The 25,344-nt window shown below is 40.9% G+C and overlaps 3 protein-coding genes across 3 annotated transcripts in view; 1 reads left to right on the top strand and 2 right to left on the bottom strand.

The window, feature by feature from the left end:
• Positions 1–12,036, bottom strand: part of Sprtn (SprT-like N-terminal domain) — a 26,367-nt gene extending 14,331 nt beyond the window's left edge. The window contains exons 1-2 of the mRNA XM_004640827.2: positions 11,624–12,036; positions 10,376–10,475 (exon numbers count right to left, since the gene is read on the bottom strand). Coding sequence (XP_004640884.1) covers positions 10,376–10,475; positions 11,624–11,841 — 318 coding nt within the window. The 5' untranslated portion in view covers positions 11,842–12,036. The remainder of the gene's footprint in view (positions 1–10,375; positions 10,476–11,623) is intronic.
• Positions 12,037–12,221: 185 nt separating this feature from the next.
• Exoc8 (exocyst complex component 8) lies at positions 12,222–16,294 on the top strand. Its single transcript, XM_004640826.3, has one exon. It carries the CDS (start codon positions 12,343–12,345, stop codon positions 14,497–14,499), a length of 2,157 nt encoding a protein of 718 aa, XP_004640883.2. The 5' UTR covers positions 12,222–12,342; the 3' UTR covers positions 14,500–16,294.
• An 8,530-nt stretch (positions 16,295–24,824) lies between these two features.
• Gnpat (glyceronephosphate O-acyltransferase) overlaps positions 24,825–25,344 on the bottom strand; it is a 31,477-nt gene continuing 30,957 nt past the window's right edge. Inside the window, exon 16 of the mRNA XM_004640824.3 lies at positions 24,825–25,127. Within this exon, the coding sequence (XP_004640881.1) occupies positions 25,084–25,127 (44 nt within the window). The 3' untranslated portion in view covers positions 24,825–25,083. The remainder of the gene's footprint in view (positions 25,128–25,344) is intronic.

The raw sequence follows: 25,344 nt of genomic DNA, 5'->3' as shown, positions 1-25,344 counted from the left end.
AGGTGTGTGCTACCATGCCTGGTTTCAGGGCCAGCATGGAGTGCCTGGGGTTCTGGGACCAGCACAGCATGCAGTACCAAGGATCAAACCCAGGTCCTTGTTCTTGCCAGGTAGGTGCTTGAGCCACCAAGCTATCTCCTCATCCTGGACAAAATTCTTACAAGATACAAACTACTTAATTTCACTCAAAGAGAAATGTTTAACTTGAATAGTATGGGCATGTATTTAAAGAAACTGAGTTTCTCTTAAAACCACTCATCTAATGAGACTCCGAGTCTAGACACCTCTTCGATGAATTTGATCAAACATTTATTGCAAAAAAATACAAAGGAGGAGAGGAAAGAAATACTGAGTCATGCACTAACCACAGAATGAATCTCAGAACACCCAGGCTGTGTGAAAGAACTCAAATAAAAAGTAGCACATACCATATCATTCCATTTCATAAGGTTCTGAGAAATGAAACTCTTCCACAGAGACAGAAAGAAGATCGGTGGATCCCAAGAAGGGAAGAAGATGCCCAAGGCCAGAAGGGGTTACAGATAAGCTCACTATCTTTGTTGTGGTGACAGTTTCAAACTCTATGGACTTGCACATGTTAAATAGTCCAACCCCATGACAATGACACTTCAATAAAACAATTGACAGGATTTAATACATGATAAAAATGCTATAGTAGCTGTAATTTTAAAATAAAATGGAAAATTAAAAAAAAAAACCTGTGTACATGCTTAATCAGTACTTTACTAAGCAACTCCTCATCTACGAAGGCTCTTTGTAAGGCTGACTTGCTTAATCATGTTTAACTTTTCTGTTTTATGTATACTAATTTCTGTGTATTCATTAAATTGCTAATATTGTACTCATGATACAATGTGAATTGTCAATCATGATTGCTGGCTCTTTTCCTATTAATTTACTTGTATGCTTTATGTACTTGAAAGCTATAGTATTACTTTTAGGGTCATTATGTATTTTTGTTCAATAGTTTAATGTTATAAAAATATCCCACTTTTTTCTAGTAAAATTTCTTTTCCTTGAAGTTATTTAGTCTGATACTAAGACACAACAACTTTCTGTATTTGGATGATATACGTTTTTCTATCCCTTCAAATCGAACATATATATGTTTGTTGTAAATATGCCTCTTTTTTTTTTTTTTTTTGGTGGAACCGGGGACTGAACTCAGGCCTTTGCGCTTGCCAGGGAAGCACTTATTCCACTGAGCCATCTCCCCGGCCCAATATGCCTCTTTTAACCTAGTATATCAAACATGTCTCTAACAAAAGTCACCCACTTTATGTCTACCTTTTTCTTTAGGTCATGTCGGCTTTTTTATTTCTTTTTTCCTCATTAATCAAATGTTTCTATCATATGATCTTATACTTAGTATCTTTTTACTCTTTTTGAATTGTAGTATAAAACAAGTAACATAAAATTACCACCACAACTACTTCTTTTTCTCAACGGATGGGGAGCACTATTGCAGGAGGTATTATAATACCAAGTCAATGCATGGAGTAGACAGAGCAAGCTCTTATTCCCCCTTTCTGTTTCAAAACTGCATTTAACATCCTGACCTTGGATACAGCTCATACGACGCGATTTCAACTAAAGGTTGATCACAGTTATGTGTACAATTCAACAGTATTAACTATGCCACTGCTGTGAAACCCATTACCTATTATTATCCTTTAAAGTTCCATTCCTAGTATTTTCCATGTTTTAAGCTATTTCCCATTCCAGGCAGACAATCTCTACTATCCCTCTGCTGTCTTGTGCAAATTTTTCAAGTGATAGAACTGAGACAGGAGCAGGCGCCCAGGCCTGGTGTGTATGGGGGACCTTCCACATCCACTGGATTCTACTCCAACCAGCGCCCAGGCCAGGTATGTCTGTGAGACCTTTTATGCTCACCGGATTCTACTCCATCAGACAGGCCTGGTGTGGAACCCTGCCATAGGACTCCCTGCAGAGAAGCAAGGGTCAAGACCCATATAACTAACCCATGAGCAGAACATCTTGCCAGAGGGGCACAGTGGGTTCACTTCCACAGGCTGCAGCAGGAAGAGGCGGAGCACAGCAACTACACCCAAGCCAGGACTACCTGGACGAGTTCGAACTTGCTAGATCTAGAGCTGGTAAACTGAGACACTTTGCTAGATCCAGATCTATGAGAGCATCCTTTCTCTTTCTCTCTTGATTGAGAGAGGGGACAACAGGTAACCAGAGTGAACTAGTCTGCCTGGAAGACTACAGGTACAAGAGGGGAGGTGATCAGACAGAACTTAGGAGAACTAATTTAAGCACAAATTCCTAATCTAATATCTGCTTAGCTTTACAGTCATAATGTTTGCGCTCAGTGTCTAAAATACAAACTCATTAGATACAAAAGTTTGCCAAATGCTAAATCTTACTACCCATTATTTGTGTTGCTAATTATAGTTCCATAAATAAAAAATTGTAACTGCCTTAACCACATAATTTCTCTTGGGTTATAATATCCATACGTGCTAAAGTAATAAATGCACCAAAGCTCTACACCAAAGGTCAGAAGACAGTCCTATATAAAATGACAAAGAGAAGGAGCAAAGTGCATTCTCAAGCCCTGAGCCTACCCAAAACAAATGCAGGAGACACCAGCATAGAAGATATTGGAAATCACACACCTGAAATCTCTGAAATAATAGCAGCTGAAGGGCCGGGGAGATGGCTCAGTGGAATATGTGCTTCCCTGGCAAGTGCAAGGGCCTGAGTTCAATCCCCGGTTCTGCCAAAAAAAAAAAAAAAAAAATTAAATAAACAGCAGCTGAAGTGAGGCCGGGGATGGCTCAGTAGAATAAGTGCTTCCCTGGCAAGCACAGGGCCTGGGTTCAATCCCAAGTTCTGCCCAAAAAAAAAAAAAAAAAAATACTGTCTGAAGTAAAGAAATAACTGTAGAAAGGTAGAGAAGAAAGATCAGAAATAATCTCTGAGGTAAAAAAGGAAATAACTATAATGAAAGAATTACTAAGTGCTTCTAAAGAAGACACTGATTAAAAAAAATAGAGGAGAATGAAAAAAAATAGAGGAGAATGGAAAAAAATGATGGAATCCTTGAAAGAGCAATACAAGAAAGAAATAGAATGCATGAAGCAGATTCAAAGAGCTATAAGGAAATTAAAACCTCAATCACAAGCTGGCAAAACATTTGTAGGAAAGTGTAAATAGACTTTCAGATCTTGAAGACACCATTGCAGCTAGTGAAAATGTGAGAAAAGATCTCTTAAAAACAACTAGGATATAGGAAAAAATAATTCTGCAAGACAATACAAAGATGAACAATGTAAAACTAATAGGCATCAACAAAAAAAGAGTCAATACAAATTGGTATAAGAAGAATATGGGCAGAAGTAATAGCAGAAAAATTCCATAATATGGGGAAACAATCTGACATTCAGAAAACCAAAGCATGTAGAACTGCAAATAACATCAACACAATTAAAAACACACCGAGACATATAATAATCAAGATCTCAGAAATCCAGCACAAGAACAATATACTAAAAGCCACTAGAGAAAAGAAACAGATCACATTTAAAGGAAAACTCATCAAAATAATGGCAGATTTCTCTTCACAAACCATCAAGTCAAGAAGAGCAAGGGCAAAGTAATTCAGGTCCTCCAAGAAAAAAAGTTCCAGTCCAGGCTGCTATACCTGCAAAACTCTTTCAAGCTTGATGGAGAAGTGAAATACTTCCATGACAAAGAACAACTAAAGAATTTCATGACATCAAAGCCAACCCTACACAGACTACGAAAAGATATTTTAGAGAAGAATCAAAATGAGCACAAATCCACAAATGAGAATGAAAAGAACCCACCAAATAGTGCAAACAATTAAACACAGGAGAAAGAGGTACACAACAGCAGGTAAATAACATGTCAATCATAAGTCAATACATCTCAATTATAGCCATCAATGTAAATGGACTCAATTCACCTATTAAAAGAAACAGACTGGCACAGTGGATTAGGAAGCAAAATCCAACAATATACCATATACAAGAAACACATTTAACTCATAAAGAAATTTACAGGCTGAAAGTCAAAGAATGGAAAACAATGCTACATGCCTCAGCACCTCAGGAAAAAGCAGGGGTAGTAATCCTGTTCGCAGACAGTCTAAACTTCAAACCAAGAATGATCAAATGAAATAAAGAAGGCCACTACATACTGGTTACGGGAAAAATACAAGAAGAGGTAACAGTCATAAATATCTATGCACCAAACACAGGAGCACTCAACTATATAAGACAAATCTTGACAGACATGAGAAATCTAATATCCAAAACCACAAGCTTAACAGGAGACCTTAACACACTGTTACCTCAAAAGGTCATGTCAAGCAGACAAAAAATTAGCAGAACTGAACCAGAACTTGCAACAAATGGACTTAGCGGACATATACTGAGTGTTCTACCCACTCACATCTGAATACCCATTTTTTTTCAGCTGCACATGGGACATTTTCTAAAACAGACCACATACTAGTACATAGGTCATGCTTAAGTATATGCAAGAAAACAGAAATTATCCCATGTATATTATCTGACCACAGTGCAATGAAACTGGAAATGACAAAAGAAACTACAAAAACTCCATAAATACATGTAAATTAATATTAAAGAATTAATATTAATTCTTATTAATTAATAGGAAGCAAAATCCAACATTATGCCATATACAAGAAACACATTTAACTCATAAAGCAATTTATAGGCTGAAAGTCAAAGAATGGAAAACAATGCTACATGCCGGCATCCATAGAGCCAGTTTTTCCAGCACCATTTGTTTTTTGTTTGTTTTTCCAGCACCATTTCTTAAAAGAGGCTATCTTTCTTCCAGTAAGCATGTTTAGCCCCTTCGTCAAAGATAAGATGGCTGAGTGTGTAAGAGGAAAGAAAAGAGGAAAGAAAAACTGAAATTCAAGCAGAAAAGAATGAAAAGGGTGAAATTACAACAGACCCTGTGGAAGTTCAGAAGATCAATAGCTATTTTGAGAATTTTTACTCTCACAGAACCGAAGACACAGAAGAAATGGACAGATTCCTAGAAAGATACAGATTACCAAAACTGAATCAAGAAGATATAAGAACTCTCAATAATCCAATAACAGCCAATGAAATACAAAATGTAATAAAAAATCTACCGACAAAGAAAAGTCCAGGTCCTGATGGATTCACAGGTGAAACCTACAAGAACTTTACAGAAGATATAATCCCAGTACTCTTCAAACTCTTCAATTAAATTGAAAAGGAAACAATTTTCCCAAAATCATTCCTGGAGGCAAGTATTATACTGATACCAAAACCAGAGAAAGATGCACCTAAAAAAAAGGAACTATAGGCCAATCTCCCTCATGAACATACATGCAAAAATCCTCAATAAAATCCTAGCAAAGAGAATACATCAAATCATTAAGCAGATTATACACCACAACGAGGTAGGATTCATCCCAGGGATGCAAGGATGGTTCAACATATGCAAATCTATAAATGTAATACACTATATCAATAGAGCCAAATCCAAAAACCACATGATCATCTCCATTGATGCAGAAAAGGCTTTTGACAAAGTCCAACACTCAATTCATGTTCAAAGTCCTACAGAAAACTGGAATTGATGACCTCTACCTCATTCTGATAGAAGCCATCTATGACAATCCAATGGCTACCATAATTCTAAATAGGGAAAAACTGCAATCTTTCACATCACGTACAAGAGAAGGTTGCCCTCTATCACCACTCCTATTCAATATAGTTCTGGAATCATTAGCTAGAATCATTAGACAAAGGAGAGAAATAAAAGGCATAAGAATAGATAAAGAAGAAGTTAAACTATCATTATTTGCAGATGACATACTTTACTTGGAAGACCCAAAAAACTCCACCAAGAAGCTACTAGAATATGCAAATTCAGTAGCATAGTAGGATACAAAGTCAATACCCAAAAGTCAACAGAATTCCTCTACACAGAAAACAAACACAGAGAAATTAGAGAAAAATACCTTTTACAATAGCACTGCAGAAAATGAAATACTTAGTTAATCTAACTAAAGAAATGAAAGATCTATTCAATGAAAATTAAGAGTACTCTGAAAGAGATCATAGAGGATTTCAGAAAATAGAAAGAAAAATATTCCCTGCTCCTGGATAGGAAAAACCAGCATTGAGAAGATGGCCATACTCCCAAAATTGTTATACAGATTTAATGCTATCCCTATGAAAATACCACCAACATACCTCACAGAACTAGAGAAATCATTCCTAAAATTTATTTGGAACCAGAAAAGACCTAGAATAGCAAAGGCAATCCTGGGCAACAAAGGCAAGGCAGGAGGCATTACAATTCATGACTTGAAATCATACTACAAAGCTATGATAAAATCAGCATGGTACTGGCAAAAAAAAAAAAAGAGAGAGACCTGAGGATCAATGGACTAGATTGGAAGATGCAACTATAAACACACTCAGCCATCTTATCTTTGACAAAGGGGCTAAACATGCTTACTGGAAGAAAAATAGCCTCTTTTAAGAAATGGTGCTGGAAAAACAAACAAACAAACAAAAAACAAATGGTGCTGGAAAAACTGGCTCTATGGATGCCGAAAATTAAAACTTGGCCAGGTCTATCACCATGCACTAAACTAAAGTCAAAATGGATTAAAGATCTAAACATTAAAACAGAAACACTAAATCTCCTGGAAGAGAAAGTAGGTGGAAATCTTGAAGACATAGTTCATGAGCAAAAATCAAACTGCACAGAAATACTTGAACGAATTAACAACTGGGACCTCCTCTTATTGAAAAGTTTTTGCACGTCAAAAGAAACTACCAACAGAGTGAAAAGACAACCCACAAATTTGGAAAAAATCTTAACTAATAAGCACTCAGACAAATGGCTTTATCTAGAATTTATAAAGAACTAAAAAACATTATGGCCCCCAAATTTAAAGACCCAGTCCAAAAATGGACATCCAACATGAATACACACTTCTCAGAGGAAGAAATACAAGAAGTAAATAAATATATGAAAAAATGCTCTACATCATTGTCCATTTGAGAAATGCAAATTAAAATAACATTAAGATACCATCTCACACCAGAAAGAATGGCTATTATAAACAAATCACCCAACAACAAATGTTGGAGAAGCTGTGGGGAAAAAGGTACCCTTCTCCACTGCTGGTCGGTATGTAGACTGGTGCAACCATTATGGAAATCAGTGTGGAGACTCCTCAAAAAACTAGGACTGGAAATCCCATTCAATCCAGCTATCCCCCTTCTGAGAATTTTCCCAAAAGCACTGAAAACATCATATCAAAGTTATATATGTGTGCCCATGTTTATAGCAGCACAATTTGTGATAGCCAAATCTTGGAAACAATCAAAATGCCTGTCACCTAAGGAATGGATGAAAAAGATGTGGTGTTTTTATACAATGGAATATTACTCAGCTATAAAGAAAAATGAACTCGAAGCCTTCATATATAAGTGAATGCAACTTGAAGATATACTCCTAAGTGAAATAAACTAGACACACATGTGTAAATATCATATTGTCTCCCTATTGTAAGAACTCAAAAGAAGAAATAAAAATTGAAAGGTATAACATAGTTAAATGGAAAGCAAGAACTTAAGGATTAAACAACGAAGACAGAACAAGGAAAAAAGTAAGGAAATATGGCTGAGGCAAAACAGGCAATGGGGGCCAGGGAGTTGGCTCAGTGGAATAAGCGCTTCCCTGGCAAGGGAACCTCAATCCCCAGGTTCCGCAAAAAAAAAAACAAAAAAAAAAAAAAACAGTCAATGGTCCTAAGAATCTCAATCAGGTTTTTGAAAAAAGTTAATGGGTAGAATTCTCACCATGACTAACTCTATATGCTGATATCTGTGAACTAAGCAACTACACTGTGAATAGCAATGTGTAATACTAAAACCGTGCTTGAAACACCTGTCACTGAGTTCAATCCTCAGTTCTGCCAAAAAAAGAAAAAGAAAAAAAGAAATGCCTATCATTTTGCTCCTCTAAATGAGTACTCCTTCTAATGTTTTATCAATTATTGCTATACACTCTTTAAAGTAAAAGTGTGCAAAAAAAGAGTAAAAGAAAACAAAATGTCATAGGATTGTCCTGCTACAATGTTGTATATGGTTTGCTTTCTAAATTTCTGTGTAGAAATGTGTAATCGTTTTTTTTTTTTTCACATTCTATAGGGATTTAAATTTTAGAATATCCATGATTGTTGGAAAATAGCAGTTCCATGTTATGTCTAAGTCATTTTGTATTCAGACAGATAGTGATGCTAAGCTCAACTGTCTGCTACAGGGTAATATCATTAAGCTTCTCTTCTGGATGTTTAATTACTAAAGTTTGTAGACCAAAAATTAGAGAAATTAAAAAAAAAAATTAGAGAAATAGAAGAGCTACAGGATAGCTAATATTATGGCCCCAACCCTTCAAGGTCAGTAAGGACTTAGGACATAAGATAATCTATGCTGTGACTTCCTGTAACTCAGTGGTGTCCCCAATTTTCTGATCAAGGACATTATGGGGCCACAGAGGAAAGTGATCGACGATATATAGTGTGCCTAAGGAGAGTCACCTGGAGAAAAAACATTCTCTCAGGCTTTCACAGAGAGCAAACTGGTTAAGCAATGGCTGTTACCTAGATGGCTGACACTGACAAAAGGTCTATAAGGTGCTGGACATGGTTTCAGGGTAAAATCTGAGGGGATCTAAATGACCTTATCAGATACAAAAGTTACATTTTTTGTTATATAGGTCTTGCTTTAACTTGGTCTTAACCATCCAACATAAAAGTATAACCACAAGGTATAAAAAGTAATGCCATCTTAATATGCTAAGCTGTAAAAGGCTCAAGTCAACAACTTCTGACAATTGCCAGTTCTGCTAATAACCCACTACCATTATGGACTATTGGATTATATTGGGTTATTTTGCTGAATTCAAGTATCTATAATCTTTAGATTGGCTTCAAGTATGAAAAGGTCCTTTAAAGACTTCTCCAAATACAGCTCTTCTAACTGCAGTGGAACACCCATCTCTGACAAAACAAAATGAAAAATGGGGATATACTGGGAGCCACAAAGCTAGGAAATCAATGAAATATGCACAGGTGGGACTTGACCTAGTGTCTAAAGCAAACAAGCTACCTCACTCCTGAGATAAGCTTCCTGTCTGGTTAAAGGTTAGCTACAACCTAGTATCATGCATTACTAACTTCACAAAAGTATAAAGGACTTTTGTTGTGAAAAAGAAAAAAAATGTATGTATACACAAGAGAGGATAGATACACAGCTTTTTTCTTAGTTCATTGAGAATAAAAGTTTGTACTAATATTGTTTAGACAGAATATCATGTCTGCATCCTGTCCTTTGAATAACTACTATGAAGACAACAATATGCAATGTATTAATTATTCTAGCCATCCTAACCTGTTTTGAAACTGTTTTAAAACTGTTTCATCACCATTTTATCTTCTTTTCTCATTAAAATGAATAAAAAATAAAACAAAAAGAACTGAGGCAGGACAAGTTACATTGGATGCATCTTAGGGACTTCCAGGTATCTACTAAACCCACTCTGAAATAGACCAGGAATTCCTTCTGACTCACTATGCTAGCAAAAGTCACCACAACTCTACATTGAAGTATACTTTCAGGCCAATCACACTGCCAACTCAGGAGGTATCCTGGGAGGGCAGCAGTGTTGTGGTCAAACAGTAAATAATCCAAATCTGTTCTTTGTGAATGGAAACACGCAAATCCAAAGTTTTTCTGTTTCTAAATATGGAATTTAAGCAAATTATTTAACTGCTCTGAAACTTAATTTCCTTATATGTAAAAAAATGAACATAACCCACACTGAACAGAAACATAGCTGATATAAAGATCAAAAGAGATAATATACCTGACAGCATTTCATAAATATCCTGCATTATAAATACACGAGCCATTTATTATTTACTCTACAACTCAAGGATTTTTGGTTGTTGTTGGTTTTTTGGGGTTTTTTTTGTATTTAGGACAGGGTGTACAGTGTCTCACTGCGTAGATCAGACTCATAGTGATCCTCCTGTTTACAGTTTTCCCAAGTGCTGGGATTACAGGTGCGTGCCACCACGCCCAGTTTCAGCATGCCCCGGGGATGGGGCTGGCAAGGCAAGTCTGCTTTAATCCACTGAGCTATTTGGCTGGTCCTTACAACTCGAGTTTGCATTAATGGAAAGACAATTTTTTTAAAACATACAGATTAATTCACAACTGATTGTAAATTATTAAGCAAATGATTAGTCTTATATAAACAATACCTCTACAAGATCTTTTCTTGGTCTTAACTTTAAAAGGGGTTCACTGACACGGATGGAACACATTCCACCACTGCCCTCATAGCAGCAAATCCCAGCACACCTACAAAATAATTACAATGTGTTAACATTTACCAAATACACAGGAAAGAGAAACACCAAAGAGCAAATCCTCACTCCTCTGGCAATTCACACTAAGAGCATCCTGCCAGCATCTTTTATTCCCCTCTCAGTACTGGGGACTAAACCCAGGGGCTCTGCACTTGAGCTACATCTTCAGCACACCTCCCCCTTTTTGAGTCCTGATAAGTCTCTAGATTGCCCATGCTGGAGACAAATTGTAATCCTCCTGCCTAAACCTCCTAGTGTGCTGGGATTGGCGGAGTGCACTATCACAGCCAGTTCAGAGAGCTTACAGATCCATCCTCTTGGGAGCAGAACTTACACTGCACCCCAAGTTCGTAGGGATCTGTTGCCACTGTTGTGGCTTTCCTTACCCTAACAGCTGCAATGCCCAAAGACAATTACCTCAGGGGTCCACTCTCCTCCCCAGCCACTGTCAGCATGTGGCAGTAAACCATCACAGCTGTGGTAGCACACCTGTAGGAAGAGCTATACTCCAAAAAGCTTGATAATCCATCTTAACCTGCCTTACTGTAGGTTGTTCGCTATAAATTCAAACCAAGCCTCATGTGACATCAGATAACTATACATTAACCTTCATATTCTGGCATGTGTTATTTTAAGTTTGCAAACCTAAGAGGATAAAAAGGGAACCCTACTCCTTAGGTCATCCTGACTGAGGGTCCCTCAGTCCAGCAAAGTGAGGGTCAAGTCCGCACATCTTGAGGAATCTTGGGCCCTGGCACTCTCTGGACCAGGTCCTATGAGTCTGGTCCACTAATCCTAGGGGACCCTCAGTTCCAGCATTCTCATGGCAGGGTGCTAGGAGTAATGCCCATAGTTCCCAGATCCCAGAGTCCTGGTCCTCTGGGGCAAGGTCCTAGGAATCAGATCCACATGGTAAAGAATCCTGGGTCCTCCCACCCTGAGGGACTCTAGCCTGGCACGCTTGGGACAGAAGCCTAGGTATTGGGGGTCACTAGGTCCAGGGCACTCTTCGTTGCTGTGTCCTGGGGTCAGGTCCTCAAGGCCCTTTTAGGGTTCCTCCCTCCTGAAGCCCCCGGGAAAAGAGGCGGGGCACCAACGGCAGCCGTTCTGGCCTTTAGGGCGGCGTGCAGTCGCACTCACAGAGTCATGCGCGCGCTCCACTTCACCTCCACCGCCTCCAGCCGGCCCCAGAAAAACCTGTCGTTGAACTGCACAAATAAGGCCTGCAGATCTGGGGTGGGGTCCACCAGTTCCCAGGACGCATCCACCAACGACAGGGGCTCCCGCGCTGCGCGCTTAGCAGCCTGCGCGTCCCACTCCTCCTGCAACTGCAGCGCGACCATCATATCCTCCTCCATCGCTCCGCCCAGTCCCCTTCGGGCCTTCGACAACACCGCCTTCACGAGACCTTGGGCCCGTCTCTACGACGTACGCGAGTTCGTCCCGAACACCAGCGCCAGGATCAGGAGGCTTCGTAGCAGAAAGGGCCCGGTAGAGCCTCAGAAAACCGGTTGCCGCTTTTACCCTTCGCTCTCCAGGCGAGCCCCGCCTCTGCGCTGGGTCCTGCTCGCTATTTCCGGGATGGCGCGCACGCGCCTTAGCCCGTTAGCGTTTCTGCGCAGGCGTCATAACTGCACTCAACTTCAGCGCAGGCGCAGTGTGCGACGCCCCGCTAAACTGCGGGCGCAGCGTGTGACGTATAGCACTGGCGCAGGCGCAGCGCTCTACGCCGGGTCCTGGCGCAGGCGTCCTCGTCTTGCTCACGCCCCGCTCCCTCTGCCTCCGGGTTCCGCGGAGTTCGGGTGGGGCAGTGCGGCGACGAGTGACAGCGACTGCGGGAGGCCGGTGCTGTGAGGGCGATGACCATGTCAGACAGCGGAGCGAGCCGCCTGCGGCGGCAGCTGGAATCGGGGGGTTTCGAGGCACGGCTATACGTGAAGCAGCTGTCGCAGCAGTCGGACGGGGACCGCGACCTGCAAGAGCATCGACAGCGCGTGCAGGCGCTGGCTGAGGAGACAGCTCAAAACCTGAAGCGCAATGTCTACCAGAACTACCGGCAGTTCATCGAGACGGCGCGGGAGATCTCCTACCTGGAGAGCGAAATGTATCAGCTTAGCCACTTGCTGACGGAGCAGAAGAGTAGTCTAGAGAGTATCCCGTTGGCTCTGCTGCCCGCTGCAGCGGCGGGGGCCGCGGCCGGCGAGGACGCGGCGGGCGCGGGGGCCCGGGACCGCCGCCGAGGGCAGGCCGGCTTCCTGCCCGGTCCAGCGGGCTCCCCGCGCGACAGCCCCAACGCGGGCGAGGAGGGAAAGCAGCGCACGCTGACCACACTCCTGGAGAAGGTGGAAGGCTGCAGGCACCTGCTAGAGACGCCTGGGCAGTACCTGGTGTACAACGGGGACCTGGTGGAGTATGAGGCAGATCACATGGCGCAGCTGCAGCGCGTGCATGGCTTCCTCATGAACGACTGTCTGCTGGTGGCCACCTGGCTGCCCCAGCGACGGGGTATGTACCGTTACAACGCGTTGTACCAACTGGACCGCCTGGCTGTGGTCAATGTCAAGGACAACCCACCCATGAAGGACATGTTTAAATTGCTCATGTTCCCTGAAAGCCGAATTTTTCAGGCAGAAAATGCCAAGATCAAACGAGAGTGGCTGGAAGTGCTGGAGGAAACTAAGAGGGCCCTTAACGAGAAGAAAAGGAGGGAGGAGGAAGAGGCAGCGGCAGCGCGAGGACCCCTGCAAGTGACTGCTAAGGCCAGCAACCCCTTTGAGGAGGAGGATGATGACGAGCCAACTGTTCCTGAGGTAGAGGAAGAGAAGGTGGACCTCTCAGTGGAGTGGATCCAGGAGCTGCCCGAAGATCTGGACGTCTGTATTGCCCAGAGGGACTTTGAGGGTGCTGTTGATCTTCTGGACAAACTGAACCATTACTTAAAAGACAAGTCCAGCTCACCTCCTGTGAAGGAACTCAGAGCCAAAGTGGATGAGCGTGTAAGGCAGCTCACTGAGGTGCTAGTGTTTGAACTCTCCCCAGATCGCTCTCTGAGAGGTGGCCCCAAAGCCACTCGCAGGGCAGTTTCTCAGCTAATTCGGCTGGGCCAGTGCACCAAGGCATGTGAGCTTTTTCTGAGAAACAGGGCAGCTGCTGTGCACACTGCAATACGGCAGCTGCGAATCGAAGGAGCCACTCTCCTCTACATTCATAAGCTCTGCCATGTCTTCTTCACCAGCCTGCTGGAGACTGCAAGGGAATTCGAGACAGACTTTGCAGGCACTGACAGTGGTTGCTACTCTGCCTTTGTGGTCTGGGCAAGGTCAGCTATGGGCATGTTTGTGGATGCTTTCAGCAAGCAAGTGTTTGACAGCAAGGAGAGCCTCTCCACAGCAGCGGAATGTGTGAAGGTAGCCAAAGAACACTGCCAGCAGCTGGGGGAGATTGGACTGGACCTCACCTTTATCATCCATGCCCTACTGGTGAAAGACATCCAGGGGGCCTTGCACAGCTACAAGGAGATCATCATCGAAGCCACCAAACACCGCAACTCAGAAGAGATGTGGAGGCGGATGAACCTGATGACTCCTGAGGCCCTGAGTAAGCTCAAGGAAGAGATGAGGAGTTGCGGGGTCAGTAACTTTGAGCAGTACACTGGTGATGACTGCTGGGTTAACTTGAGCTACACAGTGGTTGCCTTCACCAAGCAGACCATGGGCTTTCTGGAAGAGGCACTGAAGCTGTATTTCCCTGAGCTGCACATGGTGCTTCTGGAGAGTCTGGTGGAAATTATCCTGGTTGCTGTTCAGCATGTGGATTACAGTCTGCGGTGTGAGCAGGATCCAGAGAAGAAGGCTTTTATCAGGCAGAATGCATCCTTTCTGTATGAAACAGTCCTCCCTGTGGTGGAGAAGAGGTTTGAGGAAGGTGTGGGGAAACCTGCCAAGCAGCTCCAGGACTTGAGGAACACTTCTAGACTCATGCGTGTGAACCCCGAAAGTACAACTTCAGTGGTCTGATGTTTGGGTCTGCTTGTGTGTGCATACATATTGTTTATGTGTTATTTGTATTTATGTTATTACATTAGCATATCTGTGATAGTTGGAGACAGCTCAAAAATTTAAAAATGCCTTCTTAGAAATGCAAAATGAGGAGAAAAAAACATGCTAATTTAAGTCCATATAATGAAAATATAGGAATTATTAAAACATATTATCTATGCTTTATTTTAAATTATGTTAATTCTTTAATGAACATGTCCCACTGTAGTATTGCAGTTTATTTTAGGTCAAAAATGCTTTCTCATATTATTCAAGGAAAAAATGTCTATAAATACATGTCTTTATGTTGTGAAATGTCCCAGTTCACCAGAACGTTACTTTTCTTAAAGGGTATAGTGCCATCTCAGCCCCTGCCTCATAGATTTGTCCTCCTCAAACTGTAATTGAATAATATGAGCAAAAGAAAAAAGTTAGAAAAAAATGTGTTTTAAGATAAATTTTATTCAAAAGAATTATTTCCTAAAACTAGCTGTGTGTAGATGTCAGATATTCCCATCCTCATAGAATACAAGAGAAAGCTTTCATGAAAATCAGGAGCTGAGGGCATAGTGGCTTCATGCTAGTAATCCCAGTTACTGGAAAGGCTGATGCCAGCCCAGGCAATTTTGTGAGACCCTATCTCAAAAGAAAACAACTGGAGATGATGGTTCACTAGTAGAGTACCCCTGGGTTCTGTCCTAAGTGCTAGGGGGAAAACAAAAACAAGAAACAGAAAAATTACCTCAACAAACATTTCCATAATTTGAATGGCTGATTATTTCCACTTGTTAATTAGCAGCTTGATATTTTATTTGGAAGCATCTATTTAGAAATTGGAAATGGTAAAGTCCCCCTCCCCCCATATTTCTGAAATGTATAAGTTTCCAGCTGGAGCTTTTGCTTTTGCAATATGTTAAATTTTTTTCATATGTTAAATTTTTAAAAAATAATAATAAAAGTAGGATGTACATTGAAGAACCTTGGCAATAGCCAGTAACTTTCTGCCCTCCACACCCCTTTAGTGTAGGTTATATAGTAGCTCAGTTTGTAGACAAATGAGAAAAATTTCTATTGAAATCTGTATGGATTTCAGGGTTTGGGTTTGGAAAAAAATGCAGACCTTACTGATTTCAAGAATGACTACTTAGAGCAGAGATTTGTTTTGGATTCTTTTTTGTAACAAAGAAACTAGCGATGAGACCAATATTAACCAAAGGACAAGGAAGAAGAAACTTGTGAATCCCAGAAGGCTCTGTGTTGCATTTTTTTTTGAGACAGAATCTTACTATGTAGTTCAGGTGGCCCTAAACTCATTATACAGGCCCAGCTGGTCTTGGACTCATATCAGTCCTCCTGCCTCAGACTCCCAGAGTGCTGGGATTACAAGAATGTGCCATCATGCCTGGCCTATTTTCTTGTTTTGTTTTTAATTTTTATTGCCTTGTGTTTAAAAGGACTCCATATTATAATGCTTAATTCATATTGCTTAGCAAAGCAGAAATAAGAAATGTGAGCTCCCAGGTTTTCTAAACTATGCTTCTACTGTGTATTAACATTCTTCATTATTTGAAAGAATTGTTGATGCTGAGATTTTTTTGGCAACATCTTGTGATTCTTTAAGTGCTATTTGTGATGTCCATGATTTCTAAAGGTCATTTCTCTTATCTGAATAAAAATGATGGTATTAAGACTGAAAATTATGTGAAACCTAAAATGGATTCTGAGTAGTGACTCAGTGTTATATGATTCTTTATTCACATGCCAAGTTAGCACTTTTTTTTTTTTTTTTTTTAGCTGTCTTACCCTCCCCACCTCATACTGGGATTGAACCATACTGGGATGTACTGAACTATATCCCTAGCCCTTTTTTAAAATCTTGAGATAGGGTTTTGCTAAATTGGCCAGGCTGGACTTGAACTTGTAATCCATTTAAACTGTCCATATGTGGAAAGGTCAGAAGGGGAAAGGGGTATGCCAATAAACTTACCTTGTGAGATCTTGTCTCAGAAATGAAAGGGGCTGGGGATACAGCTCAGCGCAAAAGCCTTTGCCTCAATTTCCAGCATATATATATATATATATATATATATATATAGTTGAAAGGTATTAGGATTTTCTTTGACTAATTTTTTTCACATATCTAGGATTTTTCCATATACCATAACTGGATATCTTAGATGAACAAAATGGTTATACTTTTTTTAAAAAATCACTGAAAACTTGAATTTTATAAAACTTTGTGATTGTGATTATTTTTTGCCATTTACAGTTTCTAATATGTTATAGAAAATGTGAACTGTGTAAATATGGCACAGGGTCTTTGAAATGATATTTCTGAAAGTTCCTCTTAAGGCATGGAGTTGTGAAAACTTAAATGTGCATTCTCAGATATATAAATGGTTGCCTCATAAAACTGCCTGTTTTTTAAAACTGGAAGTACAGAATTTCCTTCTGTTAAGAATTTGTCCGTAGCAAGAACTGTAGCACTGTAGCTGAAGGAAGTATGCTTTGGTGAATCAGTCAGTGGGAAGTTGATTAAATCTGCCAGCTTTGTCATGCACCTCTGTGTGACATAAACGTTAGCCCGGCAGTCCGCAGTATAGGGTCAGAGCTCTTCTCTCTAATCCTTTTGTTTAACTAGACTCTAGAACAAGTTCTAAAATCAAATTCAGAAATATAGTATGTGTTGAATACTGCTTAGCATCGATGTTTTCTTGTTTGCTTCAAGCATCCTGTCACTTGAGCTCGGGACCACATGCTTGATCGGCTTAATTATTGCTTGGAAAAAAAAGACACTGTGGAATTAAAGTCTTTTTTGATTAAAGCTTCGTTTCACTTAAGTGCTAAAAATGTGCTTTTTTTGTTTAAAGTACTACCTATGGTTTAATTTTCAGTACTTGTATCCTGCAACTTGATCTCTTACCAATTGGGAACTTTGGACTTAACGTGGAGTATAAAATCAATGTGTACATTTCACTTTTGATATGCTGTTACAAGGAACTCTTAAGTGTTTTATGAAATAAAGCTTTAAAATGTTCTTACACTGGATAAAATTGATATTACACTGTTCTATCACTCTTCATAGTCGAGATTTTTTAATGACTTAAAATTCATTAAAATATATAGAGTGGCTGGGGAAATGGCTCAGTGGAATAAGCGCTTCCCTGGCAAGCTCAAAGGCCTGAGTTCAATCCCTGGTTCTGCCAAAAAAATAAAAATAAAAAAAATATATAGAGAGAGAGAGAGATATACTCAGTGCTTCTCTCATGCCAAGGAAATGAAGGTAGTGATTAAAATCAAAATTAATGTGGGAAAGCTAAGACATAGGCAAGAACTAAAGGTAGCATTGACCCGAGGTTACCTCCACATCCCTGGTGACTTTGAGTTTGTTTTATTTTTTTGATATAAAATATTTGTGGGGCCGGGGAGATGGCTCAGTAGGATAAGCGCTTTACTGGCAAACGCAAGGATCTGAGTTCAATCCCCGGTTCCAACAAAAAAAAATAAATAAAATATTTGTTACACAAAAATGTAATAATTGACAAAACTATCAATTTTTAAGAATTAGAAATAGAACTAAGCTATCTTGTAAAGCTAGGATTTAATATTCTTATGTTCCTGTTAATGAAATTTTCTTTTTTTATTGTTGTAATATGTGGGAAGGATAGAAAGCTGTTAGCTAATTTAAGCTTCCTCTTACTGTCCAAATTGTGAATAAATCAGATCTCAGTTTTCTTAAGATTGCTTGAGAGATAGTCCAGATGTACAAATGTGAATGTACCCTCAAATATCCATTTTATGCCATCTGCACATCCCTAAATAAAACATGGAGACCTCAAGACCAAGGAGCTGAATGACAAGGTTCTGCCTTTTTTAGTGTATGTGGAGGAAGAAGTAACATATTCACAAGTATCAATGCTGTGTTTCACAATGACTGAAGTGTGAGTGCAGGGAGGATGAAATAAGACTAAGCATGTTTTCTCACTTTTTTAAAAGCATGTTTTCTCTTAAAATGCTTGTAAATTGGAGGAAGTCTACAAGTAAAAATTATACAGTAATTACTCATCTACATACAGCAAGAATACCGAAGAGGAAAAGCATAGGATAATTGGAAGAGTTCAGGAAGTTCTCATGAAAATATTGGTCTGAATTACTGGTCCTTGAAAAATGGACAAAACAGACCTACAAAGACGAGAATGCCATGAGCAGCCACTGTCCTGATGCAGGTGTCACATGAAACCAGCTCCAAGGGACAGCGGAGCATGGGGAAGGTGTATAGACACGCCACATGAGGTGTGCAGAGCCAAGGTCCCCAGCTGACCAGACTACCCACAATCATACTGCCCAGAGGCAACCCTGGGTGAGAGAGTCATGTGCATTTTGGCCCAGAAGTTGGATTATACCATGCGTACAGTTCACTTAGCAATTCAGCATTTTTCATCTATTTTTTTTTTCTGTGAGAGTTGTCTTCAATCATAGTTTATGGATAAATTATAACTTCCCATTTTGTAATTATTTTGTTGACTTCAGGTTTTTATAATTACAAAAAATTCTGAAGAAGCTTCATGTACACAGGTAATGTATGTGTGCATTTATGTGTGTTCAAGTGTGTATCTGAAAGATACATGGACAGACATTGTTCTGTCAAACTGTACTTTTAAAAATTTGGGTCAAATCATCAGAAGAGTAGTCCCATTTTATATTCTTCATAACAATATAAGGAAATACCTTTGTACTTGTTTCTAGGAATGCTCTTTAAGATACTCGTAAATGTAGTTCTATTTTTACTAGTCCTTCTCTCTGAAAAAGTGTCTTACTTGTATTTTTTTAGTGTGGTTCAGCAACTTTGTATTTCTTTTCTTATCCAGTAAACTTTATAGCTGAGGGGATAGGTCAACAGGCATAAGTGCCTGCCTGGCAAGCACAAAATTCTGGGTTTGATCCCCAATACCAATAAATAAGTAAATAAGCTTTATATCTGTTGCCACTCTCTTTGTATGATTTGGGAATTTATTGTATAGTTATATTTTAAATTTTCTTTGAGATAGGGTCTCACTGTGTAGTTCAAGCTGGCTATTAACTCCTTTTGTAGCCCAGGTTGGCCCCAAACTTGTGGTGATCTTCCTGCCTCAGGCACCCAGATGCACGGATTATAGGCTTGTGCCACCACACCTGGCTCTATAGTTAGGAGATTAACGTGCTACAGTTGTTTTTCTTAGTTTGCCATTGCTTTATATTTTGATATTTGTGCTGCCAAAGTGAGCACTGTCATTGTGTTCATATGTTCACTTACTTTCGTAGTGTGATTAAGTTCTGACCAGGTAGGAAGCCAGACTTGTCTGGGCTTTTTTCTCTGTGACTTCTATTTTGTGTCAGGCTCAGAAAGGGCTTGTTTGCTAGACGTGGTGATGCATGCCTGTAATCTCAGCACTCAGGAAGCTGAGGCAGGAGGATCACTGTGAGTTCAGGGCCAGCCTGCACTACATAGTGAGATCCTGTCTCAACAAAACAAAGCAAAACAAAAAAAGGACTTGTTCACTCTTAAGTCAAAAAAATGTTTTTCTTTTTGGGCTTTGTTGTGTATGCCTGTTACCCAGCACTCAGGAGGCTGAAGACAGCCTGAGCCACATGGTTCAAGGCCAGCCTGAACTACAGAGTTGAGGCCCTGTCTCAACAAAAATAAAAAATATATTATTATTTATTGTAATTTGAAGTTTTGCTCCATTTAAGAGTAAAAGATGTCACCATCCCATTTTCCCACAAATAAGAAGCTATATTGGTGAATCGTCTCTCTCCCCACTGATCTGAAGTGCCATTTTAATGCCAAGTCCATGCAAGAGTCCTGTCTGGGCAATTTAGCAACTAAGTGAGACCCTGTCTCAAAATTTGAAAATGAAAGGATAATGATACAGCTCAGTGTGAAGGCTCTGGGTTTAATCTCCAGGACTGGCAAAAAGAAATGGAAGGGATCAATAATAGATCAAAACAAGAACATTTCCCAGCACTGAAGGATACAGATCTACTAAAAATGTCTGTCCAAGGTCCAGAAGGACTTACAAAGGCCCATCCCAAACTATCATCTGACAGTCAAAAAATTAAAGAGATAAAACTGTCCAAGAAAGCAGGTAGTTTATATTCAGAATGGCTTTGCCTTCAAAATAATACTTTTCAAAAGCTAGACAGAGCCAGATGGAGTGGCACATCACTATAATTCCAGAAACTAGGGAGGCAAGGCAGGAGGAGCCCAAATTCAACTGTTTAATCTTAATCCCCATTGTGGCTGTATCTTGAGATGAAGGTTTAAGAGGTGATTAGATCATCAAAATGAGATGGCCTAGAAAGGCTGCAGCAAATTTGTTTCAGTATTTTTTTGTCCAGATGCCCTCTGTCACCTGAAGCTTTTTCTTCCAGGGGATGTGGCAGAGGTACTGCTTGAGGACAGAGCAGACCTTCACCAGACACCAACCTACTGGTGGCTTTCCCAACCTCCAGAAATGTAAGAAATACCTTTGTTATTTATAAACTACCCAGCCTCAGATATTTTATCATAGTAGCACTGACACCTACACCACATCGAATTCTCTCAACCACCAGAGGGAGATACTGCAGCCATCTCATTCTATGAGGCTTTGCAAGTACACATAAATCATACAAGACCACACCAGGCCAGTATAGATGGGTCCATCTTACAATGATTCTATTTTCAATTTTTTAAGTTTAAGATAGTGCTGTACTTCAAATTTTAGTTCTTTCCCCAGGCTAGCAGTATGCAGCAAGATCCTCTCCCACCATGCTAGGCAGCCACAGCAGCTGTCACTCCATCAGCCACAAGTTCACAGTGAACTGTATTGCTAAGATGCACCAAAGGTTAGGTATATCAAGGACATCTGTATGGCAGAGCTGGGTTTCAAACTTGGTGTAGTTCCACATGTGCTTGTAGTGATTTGCTAACCAGTGGTCAACTTGTTACACCCAGCTGAACTGAACTAGCATGGTTCTGGGTGTGGGAGACCCACCTGAGGAGTGTTGCCAGCAGCCTGAGAGGCAGAACTGGAGAAGCTGTAGGGAGGCTTTTAGGCAGGCTGTTTGGAGAAGCTGTTGGAGCTGTTGGAAGCTGCTGGTTCACTTGGGCTATTCTGCTGGAGGACCTTGTCATGCTGGCTTTCCCAATGAACTTGGCTGTTCTTGTTGCTGGAGGGGCTCAGGACCTTCATTGTTGCTGAGAATGGAACTCTGGTCCTCATCTTGAGCATCGCTTCCTGGTTCCAAAGGGGAAGATGGTGCACTGCTCACTCGTGGAGAAGCTTGTCACATTGACTTTCATGATGGAAATTAGCTTTCCTCATCACTGGAGGAGCTCAGAACCCCACTGTCATTGAGGATGGTTGTGGTACTTTTGGGGGTAGCTCTGGTGCTTGAGTGTTGCTTCCTTGCTCTAGTTCAGATCCCTCAGCCTGCTAGCACAGATCCTTCATCCTGCTGGTATAGACGTCCTAGCTTCTACCACTGACTTAGGGCCCTCCCAGTGCAGATCCATGAAGCAGGCCTACATAAGACATTGTCGAGGTCTCTAGAACTCCAACTGGACTTGCGGGACTGTTATGAGCTCTAGGTTTTCAGCTGAACTCATGTAGGATTTTAGGAGCCAGGCCTTCCTGCACTCTTTGTATGTGACTCTTTGGGTGATTATGAAATCTTATAAAATGTGTCCTATAGTGTATTGTTGCCCTGGCAAAAAAAACCCAAACCACAACATTGCTCTACATTGTATTGTGCCTGCATGGAAGATGGCCCTAGAAAACCAGATGCCTTGGGCTATTTTACTTCAAAGTGCTGACAGCTATATAATTTATGGGCAGGAGAGACAGTGAAGGGGCCTAGAGTCAGCAGTGTGGTTTAAAGCTGTGGGTATGGGGTGGCGGGGTGTGTGGTGGGCACTACTATAAAGCCATTAACTATTTCTTAAAAAGAAGCTCTGCTTCCATAGACTTCAGATTTACTTGGAGGGTCTTGGAACAATGTTGGGGAAGGGATTGTGAAAGCAGTAAACCCCTGCACCATCTCCTGGAGCTCAGTCTTATCTGATCTTCCCTGCACTCCAGCCGGCCTGGCTCTAACACCCAAGCTGGCCACAATACAAATCTAGCCACTTGCACCCAATCTCCAGTCTTTGTTCAAACCTGAAATGTCACAAGCAAGTCAAAAGTTTAAAATTATCTTAGTCTTCAATATGTACAAATACAGGATGGTCATGGGAGAGAAAAGTAACCAAATTGTCTGGAGATTCCTTCAAAAGCACATCTGAACCAAGTGTGGTGGTGTAGGCTTGCGATCCCAGCACTCAGGTGGCTTGAGGGGCAGGAGTATCACCATGAGTTTGAGGCCAGCCTGGGCTACATAGTGAGTTAAGTAGCAGCCTGAACTACAAAGCAAAACCCTGCCACTCTCCCTCCACCCCCCACCAAAGCACACTTATAGAGCAAGTGCCCTGGACTCACGTTGCCAAGTGCCTGTTTGGTGGCACTCCACGCAAGAACACTGTTCAAACCACTCAATTTCCGGTAAGTCTGCACACATGGGAATCCTGCCTCTCCAAAATAGCAGGTCCATCCTCAAGCAAGTCCCCTAAGGGGGGCTGTTCCCAATGTGTGGCCTAACACACTGGCTCTTTCCACTGAGTGTGCAGAACACACGCATGGCCTGGCTTCTAGAGCACACACACATTCAGAGAATTCAAAAGCAGGTATTCCAGAGCCACATTTTGAGCTTTTCAGTGACTTTCCTTGGCACTTAAGATTCCAATTCCAATTCTTCACAAGGATTGACCTCAGCTGCTAGTGACTGATTTGATATATTCCCCCGTTAGCGTGCTGAAGCCCTTCTATTTTATTTTCCATGATTCTTGTTCCAGTCACTTGACTTTTTTTTAGGATAAAGATTTTTAGTATGCAACACATACTAAGCTCACTTTGGGGAACTGGTATGTACACATACTGCACTGTGCTCATTTCTACTTCCCTTTCCCCATCTCTACCTTCTGCTCTCCCTCCTTCTTCAGTCCCCTTCCATCTCCAGAATCCATTTTCCTGCTTCCCCCTATTTCTACTTTATAGTTTGGGTTTCTCCTGGATAACAAAAAACATATGATCATTAACTTTCTGTGTGATTACTTTTATTATGGCCTCAGGATCTATCCATTTTCCTACAAATGACTTACTTTATGGCTAATACTCCATTGTGTTATATATAGTAATTTTTTATTTTGAGACAGGGTCTCACTAGTACATCAGGCTGGTCTGAAATTCATAGTGGATCCTCCTGCCTCAGCCTTCCAAGTGCTGGGATTACAGGCATGTACCATTACACCCTGCCTACAGCACATTTTTAAAATCCACTCATCCTCTGATAAACATAGGCTGCTTCCATAATTTAACTACTGCGAACTGTGCTGCTATAAACATGGGTATCCAGTATCATTGTAATATGATGACTAACATTGTCAGGAAATTACCCAAAGAGATACAGCGGGGTTGAATGGAATTTCTATTTGTAGCTTTTGGAGAAGTCTTTCAGATTCTCCAGGGAGGACCTCTGATCACTATTTTCTCTGCACACTCCCCTCTACTGTCCTTTCCTCCAGTCCCTAGGCCCACCAAGGTAAAAGCACTTGTTTAACCCAGTACTTCTATGTTGAGCGGCTCACCACCAGGTTCATGCTTTCTTCCCAGAATGCTTTAGCACAATTACAGTATGTCACATAGCATTTCTGCTGCACATATTTCGACTAATTCAATTTTGTTAACTAAGGCCATTGGATGGTAAAATTTAAAGCTAATTTATTACATATGTGGGCCGGCCTTGTCCTTGAGATAACTTTAGTTAAAGCAAGAAAGATAAGAATGTAATGTAAGATACAGGTTGAGTGTTCCTTATCTGAAATGCTTGGAACCAAAACTGTCTTTGATTTTTGTGTATTTTAGGTTTTGGATTATTTCCATGTCCATAATGAGGTATCATCAAGATCTGACTAACCCAAGTATGAACATAAAATTTATGTATGCTTCAAGTACACCTTGTACACACAGCCTGATGCTAAGATTATATAGCACTGTTAGTGCAGCTCATTTGCAACCCTCTTGTCTCAGCACTGGGATTACAGGTGGGCACCACTGCACCAGTTTATTTTTCTTTGAATAGCAGGAGCCTCTCATGTTGATGTGCTTTGTCGCAGAAGTCAGCGCAAAAGTTAGCAACATGTAGGAAGCCAAGAGATACTATTGAAATGAAAGTTCCTTTTCCAACCATATTTTCAAAAGACTGTTTTATTTTAAAACACACACACACACACACACACACACACACACACACCCTGTGGGACAAACGCTGTTAACTGTCATGGCTGGAAGATTATCCTGATGGTTCGTACTGATCAATCCCTCTGCTCATCCGCAGTTCAGTCCTGTGCAGCACAAGATGTGTCTCTTCCATGACGTCCTGTCTACAGCAGTGAGTCTTTCGTGACAGTAATTTGTTTCCAAACCTTCCAAAAGTGCTGGGTGATTATTAAAGTTTTGCAGTGACTGGTTTTCCTATTGGTGTTTTACAACCTAAGACAAACAAATGGCTCAAGAAATGATATCGATTTTGTCCTTCTTTGCACAACTCTCTTAAGCAACAGCCTAAGAGGGACATCAATGCTTTGTACAGCTGGGCAGGCTGAGCAGCACCAGTGGACATGCTGGCCCACCATGCAGAGAAACAGCAAACGTCCAGAGGTGCTCAGCACAGGACTGGCAAGGCCGAGCTAGGAGCCAGCTGCTGCTG

The sequence above is a fragment of the Octodon degus genome, unplaced genomic scaffold (genome assembly GCF_000260255.1).
Source record: "Octodon degus isolate 3935 unplaced genomic scaffold, OctDeg1.0 scaffold00127, whole genome shotgun sequence".
In the NCBI taxonomy this organism is placed as follows: domain Eukaryota; kingdom Metazoa; phylum Chordata; class Mammalia; order Rodentia; family Octodontidae; genus Octodon; species Octodon degus.
The sequence above is the reverse complement of the archived record's forward strand: the minus strand, read 5'-3'. Positions and strand labels throughout refer to the sequence as shown.

Excerpts from the sequence above, each read along its gene's own strand:
- Exoc8 (XM_004640826.3), top strand. The coding sequence starts at position 12,343 with ATGACCATGTCAGACAGCGGAGCGAGCCGCCTGCGGCGGCAGCTGGAA.